Raw genomic sequence first — 17,558 nt, 5'->3', positions numbered from 1 at the left:
TGAAGGTAGCCTTAAACATGTTAATCTGCAAGAAATAAGTCATGGTAATATAGACCAATTGTGACTTTCACGTAAAGTGTTCCTCTAAGATGTCATCTGACCTAAGCTAGGTGCAAAGGTGCTTGTCCTTATCTTGGCTGCTCACGATGCTGAGGCATGAAAACTGATTTCAAGACTGGCCTTGACTTTGTAAGGAGACACTACCTCTAAAAGTTAGTTAATTGGGTAATTACAATACTACCTACAAGAATACTACAACAAATCAGAATTTTTATAGTTAGGGCTATAAGTCTCTTAGTCTCTAAAGTTGATGTAAATCAGTTTAGGATTTGGTCATTTTTGCTTTATTGACTTAACTATGAAGGAATATATAAATGAAAACACGGTGTGACAGAATGGCCTGTTTTGTCTTGTTTTTTGAATTATGTAAGTGTGATTTCAGCAGGACTTTGGTCTTCCTGAGCAGAGGCTAAGAGTTCATAGAGCTTTTAGTTTATTTGCACAGTGTGATATGTGCTGGTGCTTGGGAGGGCACACATACACAGTGTATTCCTATGTAATTTCTGTGTATGTGCACCCACATAGCTTACAGGGCCACAGCACTGTTATGTCCCTGTTCCGTTACCTAAACCGAGGAGGAAGCAGGGCTGTTGCCCCTTAACAGCACTTGCTGCTTTCAGAGGACCTGGACTCTATTCCCAGCATTTACATGGCGGCTCACAAGAACTACAGTTCCAGGTGATCTGACATGCTGCTCTCCTGGCCTCCAGAGGCACTGCATGGATGTGGTGTGCTCATATGCAGGCAAAACACTCATTCACATAAAAATAGATCTTAAGATGGGACAATACTTCAACAGTAATAATGAGACAGTGGGTACATAAGATAATCATGTTAGGACTGGAGGATCAACAGCATCTATTCCCATCAGTTCATTTGTAAGTGGATTGTGGTGGGGGAAGAGCACAGGCATTGTGGTTGGAGTTGCACAAAGGCATTCTGGACTCTGGTTTTGTCCTTGGTCACTGTGCTATGGACCAGCTGCATAGCTCATTACAGGAGGCAATTAAGACCACAATTGAATATGTTTGGTGGTACATGGATATAATCCCGGTGGAGGTTCAGGCTGAGACTAAGGATTGTTACTGGTTCTAGTGAAACCTTGTCTGGGGGTGGGAGGTGGGGGAGAATCATAATTCTGAGAAGGACACAGTAGTACCTGGATCTTCTGTGATCAAATAGTCTCAGTCTCTCTCTCTCCCTCTCTCTCTCTCTCCCCCTCTCTCTCTCTCTCCCTCTCTCCCTCCCTCCCTCCCTCCCTCCCTCTTCCCTCCCCCCTCTTGGTTTTTCCAGACAGGGTTTCTCTGTGTAGCTCTGGCTGTCCTGCAACTCACTCTGTAGACCAGGCTGGCCTCGAACTCACAGAGATCCACCTGGCTCTGCCTCCTGAGTGCTGGGATTAAAGGCGTGCGTCACCACCGCCTGGCGAGGCATTTTCTCAAGGTGTTCCCTGAGTTGACTCCAGCCTATGTCAGGTAGACATAAAAACTAGCAAGCGAGCTGGATGTGGTGGTGCACTCCTTTAATCCCAGGAGTGATTTGTATTAATGCGAAGAAAGTAAATGGTACACTCGGAGCAGCTTGTCCAAGCACTTTCCCTACCTTGGTTCTCTTTAGGCACTCCACAGGCTATCAGAGGGGTAGAGAACAGCAGGTAAGCCAGCGATCAGTGTACCAGAGTCTTGGAGGTGCCCAGATAGGGACCAGAGGAGTATTTAAGATTTAAAGGTTGATAGAATAATTCAGTTTTGCTTTTAAAATGGTTAAACAAGGAAACTAACATCTTTTTCTACAGCACACAGCCAGGAAGAATACAACCAAAACTAATGATATGGTGCCAGTTCCTCGGCTCATGACAGGTCACCAGAGGCCTTAGCCACCGTTGCGTTTATGCCATGGGTGTGCAGACATGGGTGTGGTAAGATGATACTGTTTCATGGGATCCACTAAGTGGCGTTGCATCCCTTCTCACAGATCCTAATTACCTCATGGCTAACGAACGCATGAACCTGATGAACATGGCGAAACTGAGCATCAAGGGCCTGATCGAGTCAGCGCTGAACCTGGGGCGGACCCTGGACTCGGACTACGCGCCTCTCCAACAGTTCTTCGTGGTGATGGAACACTGCCTGAAGCACGGTTTGAAAGGTGGGCTGCGGCCTCCAATGGCACACTAGCGGCCAGTCCTCGGCAAGGCATAGCTGGAAAGATAGCCTTTTCCAGAGAGGCAGCAGATGAAAACCTTGCATGAATAGTGTTAATGGACTTGGCCTGTGGCTCACACCTTGACTTCCCAGCACTTAGCAGGCAGAGGCAGGCACATTTCTGTGGGTTCAGGACTAGCTAGCTTGCCTATAGAGCAAGTTTCATGCCAGCCAGGACTACATAGTAAGAGACACACACACCCCCACCCCCACCCCCACCCCCGTCTTTAAATAAATAAATAAACAGTAGAATACAACCTGTATAGGAGCAGAATTTTAATTGACTTAAAGGACTTACAGTACATAAAAGTACTTTTGATGTTAGAACTGAAAGGGCCTTCATAAATAAGCAAATCAAGATGGCTGCTCCATCTGATTGACAGGGAAATAGACCTGCCTAGAATGGACTAATTAACTGCCCAGGTCATAAGTTGGGGCAGAGCTGCAGGAGACAGGTTTCCTGCTCTCTCACTTAACCAGTGTTGGGGTAGGCCCTTTTCAGTATTCAGTTTTTCACTGGGATATTTTCTTCACTAATACTACATGGTTTTAAGTACTAAATCATTAAATATTATTATAGGGCTAGGTCACAAATTCTTTTTCAGTTTAATTTTATTTTTATGTATATGGGTGTTCTGTCTGCACGTATATCTGTGTGCCATGTTTGTGCCTGGTGCCTACAGAGACCAGAGATGGCATCAGATTCCCTGGAACTGTAGTTACAGATGGTAGTGAGCTGCCATGTGTGTCCTGGAAATTGTATCTGGGTCTTCTACAAAAACAGCCAATATTTTTCATTGCTGAGCCATCTCTCCAGCCCTGATCACAAATTGTTCTTTAAAAAAGGAAGAACTGAGTCTTGGAAGTACAGATTTTTTATTTTTGTAAATTTTTATATATTATGAAACCATAATTTTTACATGTGCTTCTGTGTATACATCTGGGTGCACACATGTATGGGTGTATGGGTGTGTGTGTGTGTGTGTGTGTGTGTGTGTGTGTGTGTGTGTGAAGGCCAGAGATTGATGGTTAGTATCCTTTTCTATTCTCATTTTTATTTACTAGCAAAGGGTCTTTGCAGTCTGGAGCTCACAGACTAGGCTAGTGTGGCTGGCCAGCTTGCCCAAGGATCCCGTCTCAGTCCTCCTTGTGATGGGATCCTGGGCCAGTCACCAAGCCCACCTGGCTTTTACATGGGCTTTAGGGGTTCAAACTCTGGCCCCGCTTGTGTGGCAAACACTTACTCACTGAGCCATCTCCTTAGCCTGCATGGACAGTTTTTAAACTAATAGAGTAGGATTGGATGCCTGGAAAGGATGTGGAGGGCGAGAATGAGAGAGTGTGAATACACGTGCAAGCACAGAGTACAAACACTTTATATGTAAGCAGAAGGGGAGTATTTATGTTGGAAAGAATATTAAGATGCTGTTTTGTTTTGTTTTTTAGCCAAGAAAACTTTTCTTGGACAAAATAAATCCTTCTGGGGGCCCCTGGAGCTGGTCGAAAAGCTTGTTCCGGAAGCTGCAGAGATAACAGCAAGTGTTAAGGACCTCCCAGGACTTAAGTGAGTCCCAGGCTGTTTTCCTTCTTGAAAACTGGGGCCATTGATGCTGTGCACATTTTTACAGCAATCCAGATTTGGAATGCTGTTACCACTAGACACTGTGAAGAAATGTGTGCTCTTGAAGGGAACTTACTGAAGAAGGGCCGGCCATCTTCATGTTAATACCAGACATCTCTGTTTTATTAACCTAGGGAGGTGTCATGACTGGCTTGATTTCAGGGAAATGACTGTATTCCATGGGTTTTAAAGCCAAGATTAAGTGAGCCTCGGGGACATAGGGCCTGCCTTCAAACCTGGGGGTAAAAAGGAGAGATTAGCCTCCCACAGGAATCTGGTTTAATGTTAATTGAATGAAAGCACAATTCGCCTGTGCCCATCTAAGCATCTGGTTTCTTACATAATCCGCTCTAAACTCAGGTTTCATCAGCTACTAAACTGGTGGGACTTCTCCAGGTGAGCGGAAGAGTACTCTGGTCTCTGGACTACCGCACATTTACTTACTAATGCTAATGCAAGGCAATTTGTCCCCAACACCCAAGACCCACGATCCCACACAAATACATGTGCAAGCGCCGGTCGGGACCTTGAGAAGAAGGGCTTTAGTGTTGCTCCAGAAAGACGTGTCCTGCCTCACCCTGGACCGCCCTGCTGCCCTTCCTGTCTCCTTAGTCACATGGTCTCTGTGCTCTTGTAGGACACCAGTCGGCAGAGGAAGAGCCTGGCTTCGTTTGGCATTAATGCAAAAGAAACTTTCTGAGTATATGAAAGCCTTGATCAATAAGAAGGAACTTCTCAGGTATGAACACAAGTCAAACTTTGTTCTTGACAAGTGCTGCCATATCATACGAAGTCAAATCACAGAAACTTGCCTGTTGTGTGGGTTCAGAAACACTTGGTATGTAACAGTTTCTTCAGGTCTCTGTACCACACCTCACACTCACTCAGAGTCCCAAAAGGGTGTTTTATACAATGTATGCTCTCTGTGGCTGTGGCTATATGTGTTCCTTTGTAGGGCAGCTCAAAATTTTGTACCACCAGAAAACAAGGAAATCTTATGACAAGAAGTTGACATTCATTTCATATGTACCATTTTTTAAAAAAAATTCACATAGATCATGAATTGCCTAGGTTACATACAAATTCCTGTCCACAAATAAAAGGCAACCAATAGAGTGGAGGAGATGTTTGTAATAATTATTATATAAATATATTATATACATGTTCAACAAAGAATGTATATAATAAGGAATTCTATTGGCTGGCATAGTGGTTCATGCCTTTGATCCTAACCCTTAGGAGGCAGAGGCAGGAGGAGGCTCTCTGTGAGTTCAATACCAGCCTGGTCTAGAACGTAAGCTTCAGGACAACGTAGAAAGACTGTATTACTACTACTACTACTACTACTACTAATAATAATAATAATAATAATAATAAAATGATAAAATAATAATTATTCTACTAAAGTAAGAAAATACAAACATATGAAGACAGACAGAAAATTTAAGCTTCAAAAGGGAAAAGTGAACTGGGCTGTGGTGATGTATGCCTTTAATCCCAGCATTTGGGAGGTAGAGGTAGGTGAATCTCTGTGAGTTCAAGGCCAGCCTGGACTACAAAATGAGTTCTAGGAGAGTCAGTGCTACACAGAGAAACCCTGTCTGGAAAAAAAACAAAATAAAAAAGTGACTAGAAACATAGAAAAAGATGTGTGACTTCACCCACCATCATAAAAGTACACATTAAAACATGATACAGGGGTCAGCAAGATGGCTTAGGGGGTAAAAATCACTTGTCCATGAGCCTGGTACCCAGAGTTCAAGCCCCAGGACACATATGGTAGAAGGAGAGGACCAATTCCTGCAGATTATCTTCTGACTTTCATATACATGCTGTAGCATATACACCCATACACAAGCACATTAAGTAAATACATGTAATGAAACAAGGTGATACTAGTATTTACTCAAAATAACCAAAATGGAAGGGCAGATGGTACCAACTATTGTCCAGGTGTGATGGCACATACCTGTAATCCAACACCAGGACATATGAAGGATTGCTCCAAGTTCTAGGCCTTCCAGGCCTGCATAGTTAGACTCTGCCTCACTCTATATACATGATATATATCATATGTATGCATGCATGTGTGTAATGTTAGAAGGGATACGAGGTGGGAGTTAATTGGCACACAAGATTTAAGGAACTATTGGATACTCTCTGTCAAGGTTGCGCATACACCCTTCTTCTCATGCGCCTTGATTCAGTGACCTGGTTATCAGAGCCAGGAGAAATGCATTATGTCCAGTGGAAATGCACAAACAAAAATGGTTATAGATGTTTATAATAGCCGTAAATGTGTCTGTTACACAGTTAATTACAAGCATGTCTTACAGTGTACTGACCCTAGTTACAGAAACCAATATAAATACATTATGTTCAACAAAATCCATGAACAAAAGTTTTCATAAAAGCCAGCAAGATGGCTCAGTGGGTAAAGATGCTTGCCACCAAGCCTGAAGACCTGAATTCGATCCCAGTATACACATGGTGCAAAGAAAAAACTGACTCCTGTAGGCTGTCCTCTGACTTCCACACCTGTGCATATACACAAATAAATAAATACAATTGTTTTAAAGTTTTAAAATAATTTTATAGTCATTACAATGTTTGTAATAAACCCCAAGTATCTATTTACAATAGAATGAATGAATAAATAAATGAATGAATGAATGAATGAATGAATGAATAAATAAATAAATAAGTAAGTAAATAAGTAAGTAAGTAAGTAAGTAAGTAGTACAATGTATATATGATATAACATGCAGCAGCTATGTATAGCAACATGGATTAATCCTATTGAGTATAATGTTAGGCAGACTAATGAGTCACAAAAATACGTGTTGTTGCATTTACATAAAGCTCAGAAACATGTACAAAAGCTATCTTTCTTGATAGAAAAGAGACTCATCTTAGCCAGGTACAGTAGAGTAGTCAGAACCAAGCCTGAGGGGCTTCTGAGTTTCTGGTGTAAATTGCTTAATCTGGGTGCTGGTTTAATGAGTGTGTTCTCTTTATGAGCATCCATCTGGTGGCTGGACATGATGGGGCATGCCTGTCATAAGACATTCCAGACAAAAGAGCTACACTTCTACAGGAGAGTCAAGAATTTAAAGTCACCTACTTCAGCTGCTTAAATAGTTCAAGACCATCCTGGACTACATGAAAATCTGCCTCAAAACAAACGTGTGTGTGTGTGTGTGTGTGTGTGTGTGTGTGTGTGTGTGTGTTGTTTAGACAAGGTCTCATGGCAAGCTCAGTCTGACTGGAATTTACCATGTGGTCTGGCCTTACACTTGTAATCTTTCTGCTTTTGCCTCCCAAGTCCTAGGATTAGAATTGTGAGACACCATGTCCAAACCAGAAAACCTTGACAGGATCATACTGTGGTAGCCCTGTTGCCTGGAACTTACTGTGAAGACCAGGCTGACCTCTACAAGAGGTCAATAGACTGGTTTTGGAGCCATTATAGATTCATAGCAATAGAGTTCAGGGTACAGAGACAGAATTCTTATATCCTCTGCCCTGCGTGTGCACATGCAGACACACACACACACACACACACACACACACACACACACACAGAGGCATATCTTGGTCTGTAGTTTGCATTAGGGCTCACTCTTGTGCTGTACATTCTGTGAATTCTGAAAGTATGTCGTTGCTCTCATGATCTTGGGTTCTACTATTTATGCCTCTTATTCAACTCTAATCCTAATCACTTTCCTGTCTCCTTGGTTTGCCTTTCCCGGAATATCAGCTAGTTAAAAATCATAAATCTATAGCCCTTTCACTTAGGAATATACCCTTAGGTACTCCATGATTTTTCCTGGCTTAGGAACTCACTTTTAGTGCTAAGGAATAGTCCATTCTTTATATGTTTGTTTATCCATTTTAGTTGCTTCCAGTTTTAAGTAAAGCTGCTCTCAGCACCCTGTGCAGGTTTTTGTGTGGCTGTAAGCTTCCAGCGTCTTCAAGTGAATGCTAAGACATGTAGTTGTTACATTATCATACAGTGTTTGCATAATATAGGTGTTTAACCGTCTGTGGGTTTTGAAGACTCTCTGCCCATTCATAATTTTCTAGATACTTGGGGTATTTGCTTTGCTTTTTTGTTTCTGGGCTCTGTGGTGGTAAAAGCTCAGGCCTCCTGTTTCAGGGAGGGGCTGGCTAAAAAAAGGGAGTTTGCTAAATAATCACATAATGCAATGGGATACTATAAAACCAATGTAAACAAAATTGTAGGAAATTATTTTTTGAAATAAATATTTATAAAACAAACTATTTTCAAATTTAATGATAATGGTATAATTGCTCTTGTTAATTATGACATATTTGCATATATGATATAATGATATACATATTGCAAAGTATATGTGTTTCATAAGTTATCAAACATCTTAAATCACTGGCAGATGGAATTAAAAGGTTTCATATGCATTTCTTTTACTTCCTTTTTTGTAATAAGAACTAATTTTATCTAAGTTCTAAGGAAATGAGTCTTCAAAACTTTGAGATAATCTTCAGGCTATTCACTGTACATATTATTTGGTAGGCAACTGTAGTGCTGGGTAGGGCTTGGTGGTAGAGGACTTTCGGAGCATTCGGAAAGATCGGGTCAGTCTCCAGCAGAGCCTCATTTTCTAGCCATATTTGTGTGTATGATATATATAAATATATATATTTATATATTACAATTTGCATTTTAAGAGATTCACTCATTAAAGAAATGTGCTTGAAATATAATTAGAAGAAAATAGTTTTTTAAAAGAAAAGAATGTTGCCAGGTGGTGGTGGCGGTGCACGCCTGTAATCCCAGCACTCAGGAGGCAGAGGCATGTGGATCTTTGTGAGTTCAAAGCCAGCCTTGGCTACAGAGCGAGATCCAGGAAAGGTGCAAAGCTAAACAGAGAAACCCTGTCTTGAAAGAAAAAAAAAGAATGTCTTAAAGAGGTGCATGAATGCTTGCAACTTGTCCCATGTCATCATGAACACAGACCAGTCAGTCAGTCTGTATATTTGCCTCAACCACAGTAGCTCCCAGTGACACTTTTCCAGCCCAGCTATCGAGTGCCTGCAGGGTTTGCTCATGTGCCTCTTCCCAGAAACGTCTACTTACGAAAGTACTCTCGATGCCCATGCTCACCAATGAGGCGGGAGGTTCTCTCCCTGCTTCGTGCCTCAGTGGAGTGCCAAGTGCCTTGTGACCGTTCTCTTGGGTATCTGTTGCAGTGAGTTCTATGAAGCCAATGCCCTCATGATGGAAGAAGAAGGAGCTATTATTGCTGGTCTTCTGGTGGGTCTGAATGTCATCGATGCCAATTTCTGTATGAAAGGAGAAGACCTGGACTCTCAGGTACGGGAAAACTCTGATATAACCAATGGTGTCACGCTGTGTCCTGTCTCCTCAGGGCCTGGATTGAGTAGATGACACCAACTGAGTTAGAAGACATTGTGAGCATCAAAACCAGGATTTCTTCTTCTCACTTGGTTGTTCCTATAAAGTTGACATGCCTTTGAAGTGAGAGACCATTGTGCACACTTAGAGATCAGTAATGGAAAAGCTCTTTAGCGTGTGACTGGTTCTGGTTAGGCACAAAAGGGAGCCAGCCTCAGTGCGAACTCTTACCAGGTTATCTGTATGGGCCCCAGGCTTGTGCAATGTACACGTATTGTCATCCTTAAATCCCCTTCAGGTCTCAGCCCCAGGTTACACTGTGAACCATTTCAGTGGAGCTAGGAAACTGTAAGTCTGGCCATTTGGGCAGACGGGAGAGTTACACAGCCCAGACAATGCCTGCTTTCTTGAGTACACCAGTGTTGGTTCTTTTCAGATAGTTGTCCCCAGGTTCAGCTTGCCTTGCTGTCAGCATTGTGCTTTTCCTGTGAAGAGCACTGGGGACGTATGGCAGACCAGGATTTAAGGAGGGCTGTGACCCTCTGGTATTCCTAGAGCCCCTTAGAGGCTTGTTTTTTGTTCTAGGATGGTCCTGAGAGCCAGATGAGAGTCAGAATTGCCTCCTTTTGTTGTGGAAATGGAGTCTCATTGGAGGTCAATCTTGGTGAACAGACATTAGCAGAAACTTTCTCAGCCCTAAACTTCATTTGATGAACAAAACGTTCTTTCTCTCAGTTTCTAACAAGTTGGTCAGTACATTATGGTCTTCCAGTCATATTGGAGGCAGCATCTCCTTAGATAAATTCACTTTCTATAACTTAGTATTTCCCAAGCAAGTTTATTAGTAAATCCTTCCTAACATCAGTTGTCCTGCCTCAAGTTCCTCTTCATCTCAGTGTGAATATAAAGAAATAGATTTTTGTCTTCTTCAAACTCTTGCCTTCTTGGGTGTACTTCCTTTAATATAAGGATCTGTATTAAAAGCCAGGGTCGCATCGGAGTGCCGTGAAGGCTCTAAAGCCTTAGTTTCAAAGTCGGTCTTATTTTCCAGCTGAGTACATCTTGTAGTTGGTTTTGGTGCTTCCTATGTCTTGATATGTACACATAAAAAAGGGTAGGTAGAGGGGTTCTTGTGAGCCATAAAGGAATTTGTAAATACAGTTCACCTTAATCAGGGCCAAGCTTGAGTCAACTGCCCAATAATAAAGAGTTTTCACTGAGACTATTTCTCACCCCTTCTGTAGGAAACAATGTGATGGGTCTGTTCCATTTCACTCAGGGAAAATAGGAAAGGATATGCTGTGTGATTTTGGGTTTTTAAAAAGAAATAAGTTGTGTGATGAAGTGGCAGGTGTGAGAAATGAAGACATTCCTCATGGAAAGTTGACAGACACCAAAGTGTTAGTGGTGGTCATTTGGGGCGGTGGGAAGAATGTGGGTATTTAAATTGTTTTTGATTTCTGATCCTGTGAAATATAAACTAGGGAATAGGTGTTGTTTTTTCATTATAACTATAATGGTTTTATTATTTTTTGACATTAGTGTAATTATATCATTTCTATCTTCCCTTTCCTCCCTCTGTATCCTTTAATAACCCCTCCTTGGTCTCTTTCAAATCACATGCCCCTTTTTAATTGTGTTTTATATATATATATATGTGTGTGTGTGTGTGTGTGTGTGTGTGTATATGTATATGTATATACATACATACATATATATATATGTATGTATGTATGTATGTATGTAGATCCCTAAATATAACCTGCTCACCTGCTCAGTCCGTATGCTGTTACTTGAGTGTGTGTTTTCAGGCCAACCATTGGGACTGGATAAGCCGCTGGTGTGCTCTTCCCTGGAAGAGACTGTCCCTACTCTTATCCACAGTCCTTAGGGACCTGGACTTCTTCCTGTGGGCTTGGGGCTTGACTGCCCCCTGCCCACTGTGACATGTCTTTTGTGGCTGTCCTTGGTCACCTAGGTGTAGGCGATCATGTTGGGGAGACTTTGTGTGTATAGTTTCTGAGTATAAATTTTTAAACTGTGAAACTGAATAGGTGACCACAGAGGGGGACATGACGTGCTGGCAAAGATGGGGGAAGGTCAGAAGGTCACATGTGATCTGAAAGTGCAAGTAAGCTCTAGGGGAGAAGGCACTGGAGAGTGTGTCGTGAAACCCAGGTCTTTGCAAGCTCAGAGAAATTAAGTTAAAAAAATAACTTCTAAGAAGTTTTTTTTTTCCTAGAAGAAAATAAAGTCATTAGCAGAATGCCTGAAAAAGAGAAAGAAAATTTAAACAGTATTCTTTATGTTCACTGTCCTGAATTGTCTTCTCTTTTCTTTCTTTTTCTTTTGTTGTTATTTTTGGTAGTGATGGTGTGTGTGTGAGTGTGTGTGTGTGTGTGTGTGTGTGTGTGTGTGTGTGTGAGAGAGAGAGAGAGAGAGAGAGAGAGAGAGAGAGAGAGAGAGAGAGTGTGTTGGGCATGGAGTAAGAGTTTGTGCCTATTAGGGAAATGCTCTGCAATTGAGCTGCACCCTCAGCCCCTGTGACTTACTTGGCTCTTCTAATTTCTCCCTTTACATTATATTCATAGTAAGGTGTTAAATGTTCATCATAAATGTTCTAGTGATTATCATAGTTGTGTTATTTTTGAATGCCTAGAAAGCAACATTGTTTTATGTCTTGAGAATAGTATCTAATTTTCTATTAACTTCGAAAAATTTTCTCTGTAGGTTGGAGTTATAGATTTTTCTATGTATCTTAAAGATGGAAACAGCAGTAAAGGTAGTGAAGGGTATGTATGAAGAAATTGTGTTTCCCTTTTTCTCAGATGTAGCATATTTTTCCTTGGCTAGTTTACAACAATGTTGTATTAGCAGATTTAGTAGAAGAATTTTTGATTATATAACTTTAATAAAGTCTTGACAAAAATATCTGATTATTGGGCCTATGATTAAAGGACTTTTAGGTGAATGACTCTCTGGCTAGGTATTTCAGGGGTAGACATAATAAAGATATATTAAAGTCAATCCAGTTTTCCATATTGTTTGGTTTTTGTTTTTCTGGTAGAGTCGCATACTCTAGCCCAGATTGACCTAGGGCTCCCCAAGTATATCAGGCTGGCCTCGAACTCAAGGCTTCCCTGCTGCCTCTGCTTCTCAGCATAGGATCCAAAGGTGTGAAATTGCCATGCCCAGCCAGTTCTCCAATAGCTTGAAGTAGGGCTTGAAATTTTAGACAAGCTCAGCATTGCTGTGCCCTAAGTATGTCCTACTGTGGGAGGCTGAGCCTGGATGACCAGAAACTCAAAAAAAGAAACAAGCCAGGCATGATGGCGCACACCTTTAATCCCAACACTCAAGAGGTAGAGACAAGCAGATCTCTGTGCATTCCAGGACAACCAGAGCTACATAGAGAGACCCAGAATTTAAAAAAATAAAATAAAATAAATGAACAGGGCTGGTGAGATGGCTCAGTGGATAAGAGCACTGGCTGCTCTTCCAGAGGACCTGGGTTTCATTCCCAGAACCTCATATTGTGGCCCACAACCATCTGTAACTCCAGTTCCAGGGGACTCAAGGGTACTGCACACACTTGGTGCAGATATACATAAAGGCAAAACATGCATTCACACAAAGTAATTCTAAAACATCTTGACCCTTATGCAAGCCTTACTAATGTGGGTTGTTTTTCCCACTTTTGAACCACTGACTCTTCTTGGTTGAGATGTCAAAATAATGATGTATCAAGTGTGCCTTGTGGTTCAGTGTGTGTGCCCAGCAGTCTCAGGCTTTAGGAGCAGCTCAGATGAAAGATGTGTCTCGGTATTTCTGTCACTTCTCTTACTTCTACCTCTGCCATTTTTCCCTCCAGGGACGGTCAGATTACTGCGATTCTAGACCAGAAGAACTACGTAGAAGAACTCAACAGACATCTGAAGTAAAGGATAAATAAAATCCTTTTATGGGGGGTTTATTAAGAGAACAAGGAATCATAAAATAAAGAGCAGTAAAGACCCATTTGGTCAAAGTTCAGCAGATTGACAGAAAAATCCACTTGGCATTCACAGAGCTAAGTACTGGATAAGTTAGGTAACTTTTAGTGGAAGGCAGTAAAGGATCATCCTAAGATTGTAACTCTAGAGTTTAAGTAAGTATATTCAATTAAGAATTATAAAATGTGACCCGCATTGGTGATCCTGGCCTCGGATAAAGTACTGACTACAGTCCTGGCCTTGGGGAAACCATCTCTCTTCTTCCCGTGCTCACTTCCACACTCAGTTGATATAGACACTTTCCCTCTCTGCTTTCACTACCACTAACTTATCAAGTACTCACCAGACACTTCAGACTCTCCAAAATTACTGTAATGTTCTCCTGTTAAAATTGGCTTAATAATTTTAGGAGGATAATTAATATTAATGCAGCCATTAATTATTATCTTGTTTGTAGCTTACAGAGCTTTTGTAAGGTCTGTTATAAAAGCCATCCCCCTGGGTGGTGGTGGCGCACGCCTGTAATCCCAGCACTCAGGAGGCAGAGCCAGGCGGAGCTTTGTGAGTTCGAGGCCAGCCTGGGCTATCAAGTGAGTTCCAGAAAAGGCACAAAGCTACACAGGGAAACCCTGTCCCAAAAAACCAAAAAAAAAAAAAAAAAGCCATCCCCCCCCACACACACACACCTTCTGTCTCTTGAGACCCTGTGTAGTCTTGGCTGGCCTGGAAATTGCTATGTAGACCAAGCTGGCTTCAAGTGCTGGGATTAAAGGTGTGTGCCACCATGCCTAGCATAAAAGACATTCTTAATTGACTTATAATGTAGATATGTTTCTACAGGCACAGAGGCAAAATACCCTTTGCAGGCCTCTGGTCTCACTAATAGAATACTTCTAAACTGGACTGGGAACTGGAGAGATAGCTCAGCAGTTATGAGCTCTGACTGTCCTCCCCAAGGACAATTCCCAGCACCTCATAAGGACTCAGCCATCTGTAACTCTGGTCCCAGAGGCTCTGACGCCCTCTTCTTGCCACTGCAAGCACAGGCACACATGACACACAACATACACACAGCAAAACACATACACATTAAATAAAAACAAAAAATAAAAAAGGACTCAGAAGGGAGCTCAGGGTCAATTTTTCAAGAGCAAGCCCCAGATCTCGACAGCTGCTGAACTGAAGAATGGGGGAAGTTACATCTATAGCACTATACAAGTAAGGCTAAGTTGCACACTGTGGGAAGGAAAAAAAAAAAGAGCTGGGTCGGAAGGCAGGTCCTTACCATTCTACTGAAGGGCGCAGTCTTGCCGTGCTCACAGAGTGTGTGATTGTGGGTGCAAAAGCAGTATTCTGGCCTGTAGGGCCAACCAGGGAAGAGATGTTCACCTCGGCTGTTTTCTTTAGTCTGAGTTGCTCTAAGCGGCCCGGCTGTGAGGATGCGGCTGAGATGGAGGGTGATGACTGGCTGCACTTGCTGCCAGTTACCTTCTTCTGACCTGAGCCCGCTCGGGGCCAGGAAGGAGTGACCAACAGCAGCTGCTTCTGTGGCTTTACCTTTGACTTCTGATTTTGGGCTACTTTAAAGGCAAAGCCTATGCCATTGGTTGATCTTTGACCTGGCCGTTTGTTTCAACTTCTCGATCTGTGTGAACTGCCTGGAAGACCAGTCATGGTGGTTTATTCTTAATCCAGCTGGGAAGGCTAGCAATTGAAAATGAGTTATGAGCAGCTTGGGGATTTTCCACTGGAGTGCTTGATAGTGGCCTCCTTTATATATTTGTATTTATACATTTATTTTTGGTTTTACCATGATATTATGGCTGTTACTTGTTGCAGAGGAAGCTGGCACATTGATATTCCTATTTCAAACGTTACCTAAGGAAACGATAGTGACAACGGACTCTCTTATTTCCTTCCTGCCTAGGATCCTCTATCAGTGTCAATATAAATTTTGAGTAGCCTTGGTTCCAGCTAGGAAATTCAAGGACACTTTAAGTATATTTTCTCTGGGGATTAAGAAGTACACATGACCGGGTTGGGGATTTAGCTCAGTGGTAGAGCGCTTGCCTAAGGCCCTGGGTTCGGTCCTCAGCTCAAAAAAAAAAAAAAAAAAAAAAAAAAAAAAAAAAAAGTAAGCAAGACCATAATGATCTGTGACCACGCCAGTCAAGCAAAGATGTGCTTATATTTGATACCCAAATATAAACTCGATTCTTCCTTACCCTGTCTATACCTCAGTTTATCTGCTGTCAGAGACACCTAGCAGACGCTATTGAAAGAAGCAGCAAAACCAGTGGAGGAGGGGTGGGTGTGCCCGTAGGCTATTGTGTCTCACCTAGGGAGAGTTAGGACGTACCATGTGTACATCCACTCTTTGATCTCAGCAAACTGGACACTGCCTCCGTGTCAAGGACACAGCAGTTGGGGTGGAGCTCCTTGTATGCGGTCTCAGAGCATACAAGTCTGGCAGAAGCTGAGTGCATTAAAGAAGGTTTGGGGATATAGATATGATGACCGAAACATGTTGTGTGCCTGTATGGACAATCACAAACTCGTCCTGTGTAATTAATGTGGTCTAGTTAAACTTGTAAAGAGTTGGCATGGGTTAGGAGGGCACGGGCAGGCAGGCTGTTGCTCTGGTTTTCAGAAGAGACTCCCGTTCTTCTTGTCTTGATAGCGCTACTGTGAACAACCTGCAGGCAAAGGTGGACGCACTAGAAAAGTCCAACACGAAATTGACAGAGGAGGTAAGTGTTTGGAAACTACTTGACCTATAAATTTAATCATGTAAATCCGTGAAACCAGTCATTCCTATCACCATGCGAAAGGGTGATAACTGGCACTGGTTACCGGCAGAAAAGTCACAGGCCATGGCTAGAGTTACAGAGAGCTTTATTAGAGGAAAGGGGAGGGAGGGGGTAGGCCTGGTAGGAAAGAAAGATGGTGGGGTGGGGAAGAGGGGAGCAGAGAGAGTGTGGGGTCTGCATCCGGCTTACGTAATCGCCAGCGCCCCCTGATGACGTAAGACGCAAGACCCAGAGCTGCGCACGTACAGGAGTGAGGGCAGGATCCTAACACCGTGGGCATGAAGGATTCGACCCTCCAGATAAGAACTGCTGTAGGACATAACTTTTGTCCTGGCTCGGCAGTCACTCATTTTCCCAGTGGGTTTAGATAGAATGCAGCGTGATACTCAGAATTCAGGAAGCATTTTGGCCACCATTGATGTGGTACAGCCAGACAAAGACTGCCCTTCCCCCATCTCTTTTAGACAGATTTCTCTGGAACACTGATGTGTGTTCCAAGCTGGCGAGCTCCTGACCCCTTCATCCTGTCTGCTCTTGAGCATGCCTAACACAGGCAGAGCTGGTCGGAATGCCAGCAATGCCTGCTTCTTTAATGCTTCTTACTGTCATGTGCTCCTGACTAAGTTGGTCACCTGACCTCTGAAAAAGCCCAGTTCCCCCACTAGCAGATGGGGGTGCTTATACTTCCTCTTTCAACTCCACAATGACTCTGGAGATTAGGCAAGGATATAAATATGAAAGCTCTTAGAATAAGAAGAGGAAATTAACTTGATGGTTGACATCTGATTAGTAGGCTAAATCTGTAGCTTAGCCTTTGTTTAATAGAAGTAGATGCTTTCATCAAGATCTTACGTAAATGAGCCAGTATGCAAGCTCATTTGCTGTTTCTAATCGTCCTGTTATGCACAGTGAGGTAAACTTGGCTTGAATAAATTCAGTGCACTAATTGGGAGTATGCTAATTAGCTTTTATTTAGAACTTAGAGAGAAAGGCAGATAGGTAGGTAGGTAGGTAGATAATATATAGTCTGTATCTTTTTTGAAACACAGTCTTATTTAGCTCACTCTGGCCTTAAACTTAAGCCATCCTGCCTCCGCCTCCTAAGTACTGAATGACCTATAAAAGGTCTTTGGAGAGTTGCAGTGTGACTGCCATGATGGGAAATGAGTACTTTCCTAAACCTTTGTTTAGATAGTGTTTCACAATCTTCTGTTCATTTGTTTTTGAGATAAGACCTCACTCTGAATATTTTAGAAGCATTCTTACTATGTTTGGAATGTAGCCATGGAGATGCTCTGGAATCGAACAGTCTTACCATTGGGCATAGTAAAAAGGTAACAGTGGGAAGATAATTGAGTGAATAATGTGCTCGCTGTGTAAGCATGAGGACCTGAGTTTGGATGCTCGGTACCTGTGTAAAAACTGGACCTGGCAGCACATGTTTGGAGCCCTATCCCTGGGGGATGGACACAG

The 17,558-nt window shown here is 42.4% G+C and overlaps 1 protein-coding gene across 7 annotated transcripts in view; it reads left to right on the top strand.

Moving 5' to 3' along the window:
- Rufy3 (RUN and FYVE domain containing 3) overlaps positions 1-17,558 on the top strand; it is a 78,621-nt gene that overhangs the window by 41,951 nt on the left and 19,112 nt on the right. For all 7 annotated transcript variants that reach the window (XM_036200203.1, XM_036200204.1, XM_036200205.1 and 4 more), the window contains 7 exons: positions 2,035-2,208; positions 3,711-3,828; positions 4,523-4,624; positions 9,118-9,241; positions 12,014-12,075; positions 13,155-13,220; positions 15,956-16,025. In XM_036200203.1, the coding sequence (XP_036056096.1) occupies positions 2,035-2,208; positions 3,711-3,828; positions 4,523-4,624; positions 9,118-9,241; positions 12,014-12,075; positions 13,155-13,220; positions 15,956-16,025 (716 nt within the window). The remainder of the gene's footprint in view (positions 1-2,034; positions 2,209-3,710; positions 3,829-4,522; positions 4,625-9,117; positions 9,242-12,013; positions 12,076-13,154; positions 13,221-15,955; positions 16,026-17,558) is intronic.

This window comes from Onychomys torridus, chromosome 10 (assembly GCF_903995425.1).
Source record: "Onychomys torridus chromosome 10, mOncTor1.1, whole genome shotgun sequence".
Classification (NCBI taxonomy): Eukaryota; Metazoa; Chordata; class Mammalia; order Rodentia; family Cricetidae; genus Onychomys; species Onychomys torridus.
Note: the sequence above shows the minus strand (reverse complement) of the source record. Positions and strands in the feature narration are given on the sequence as shown.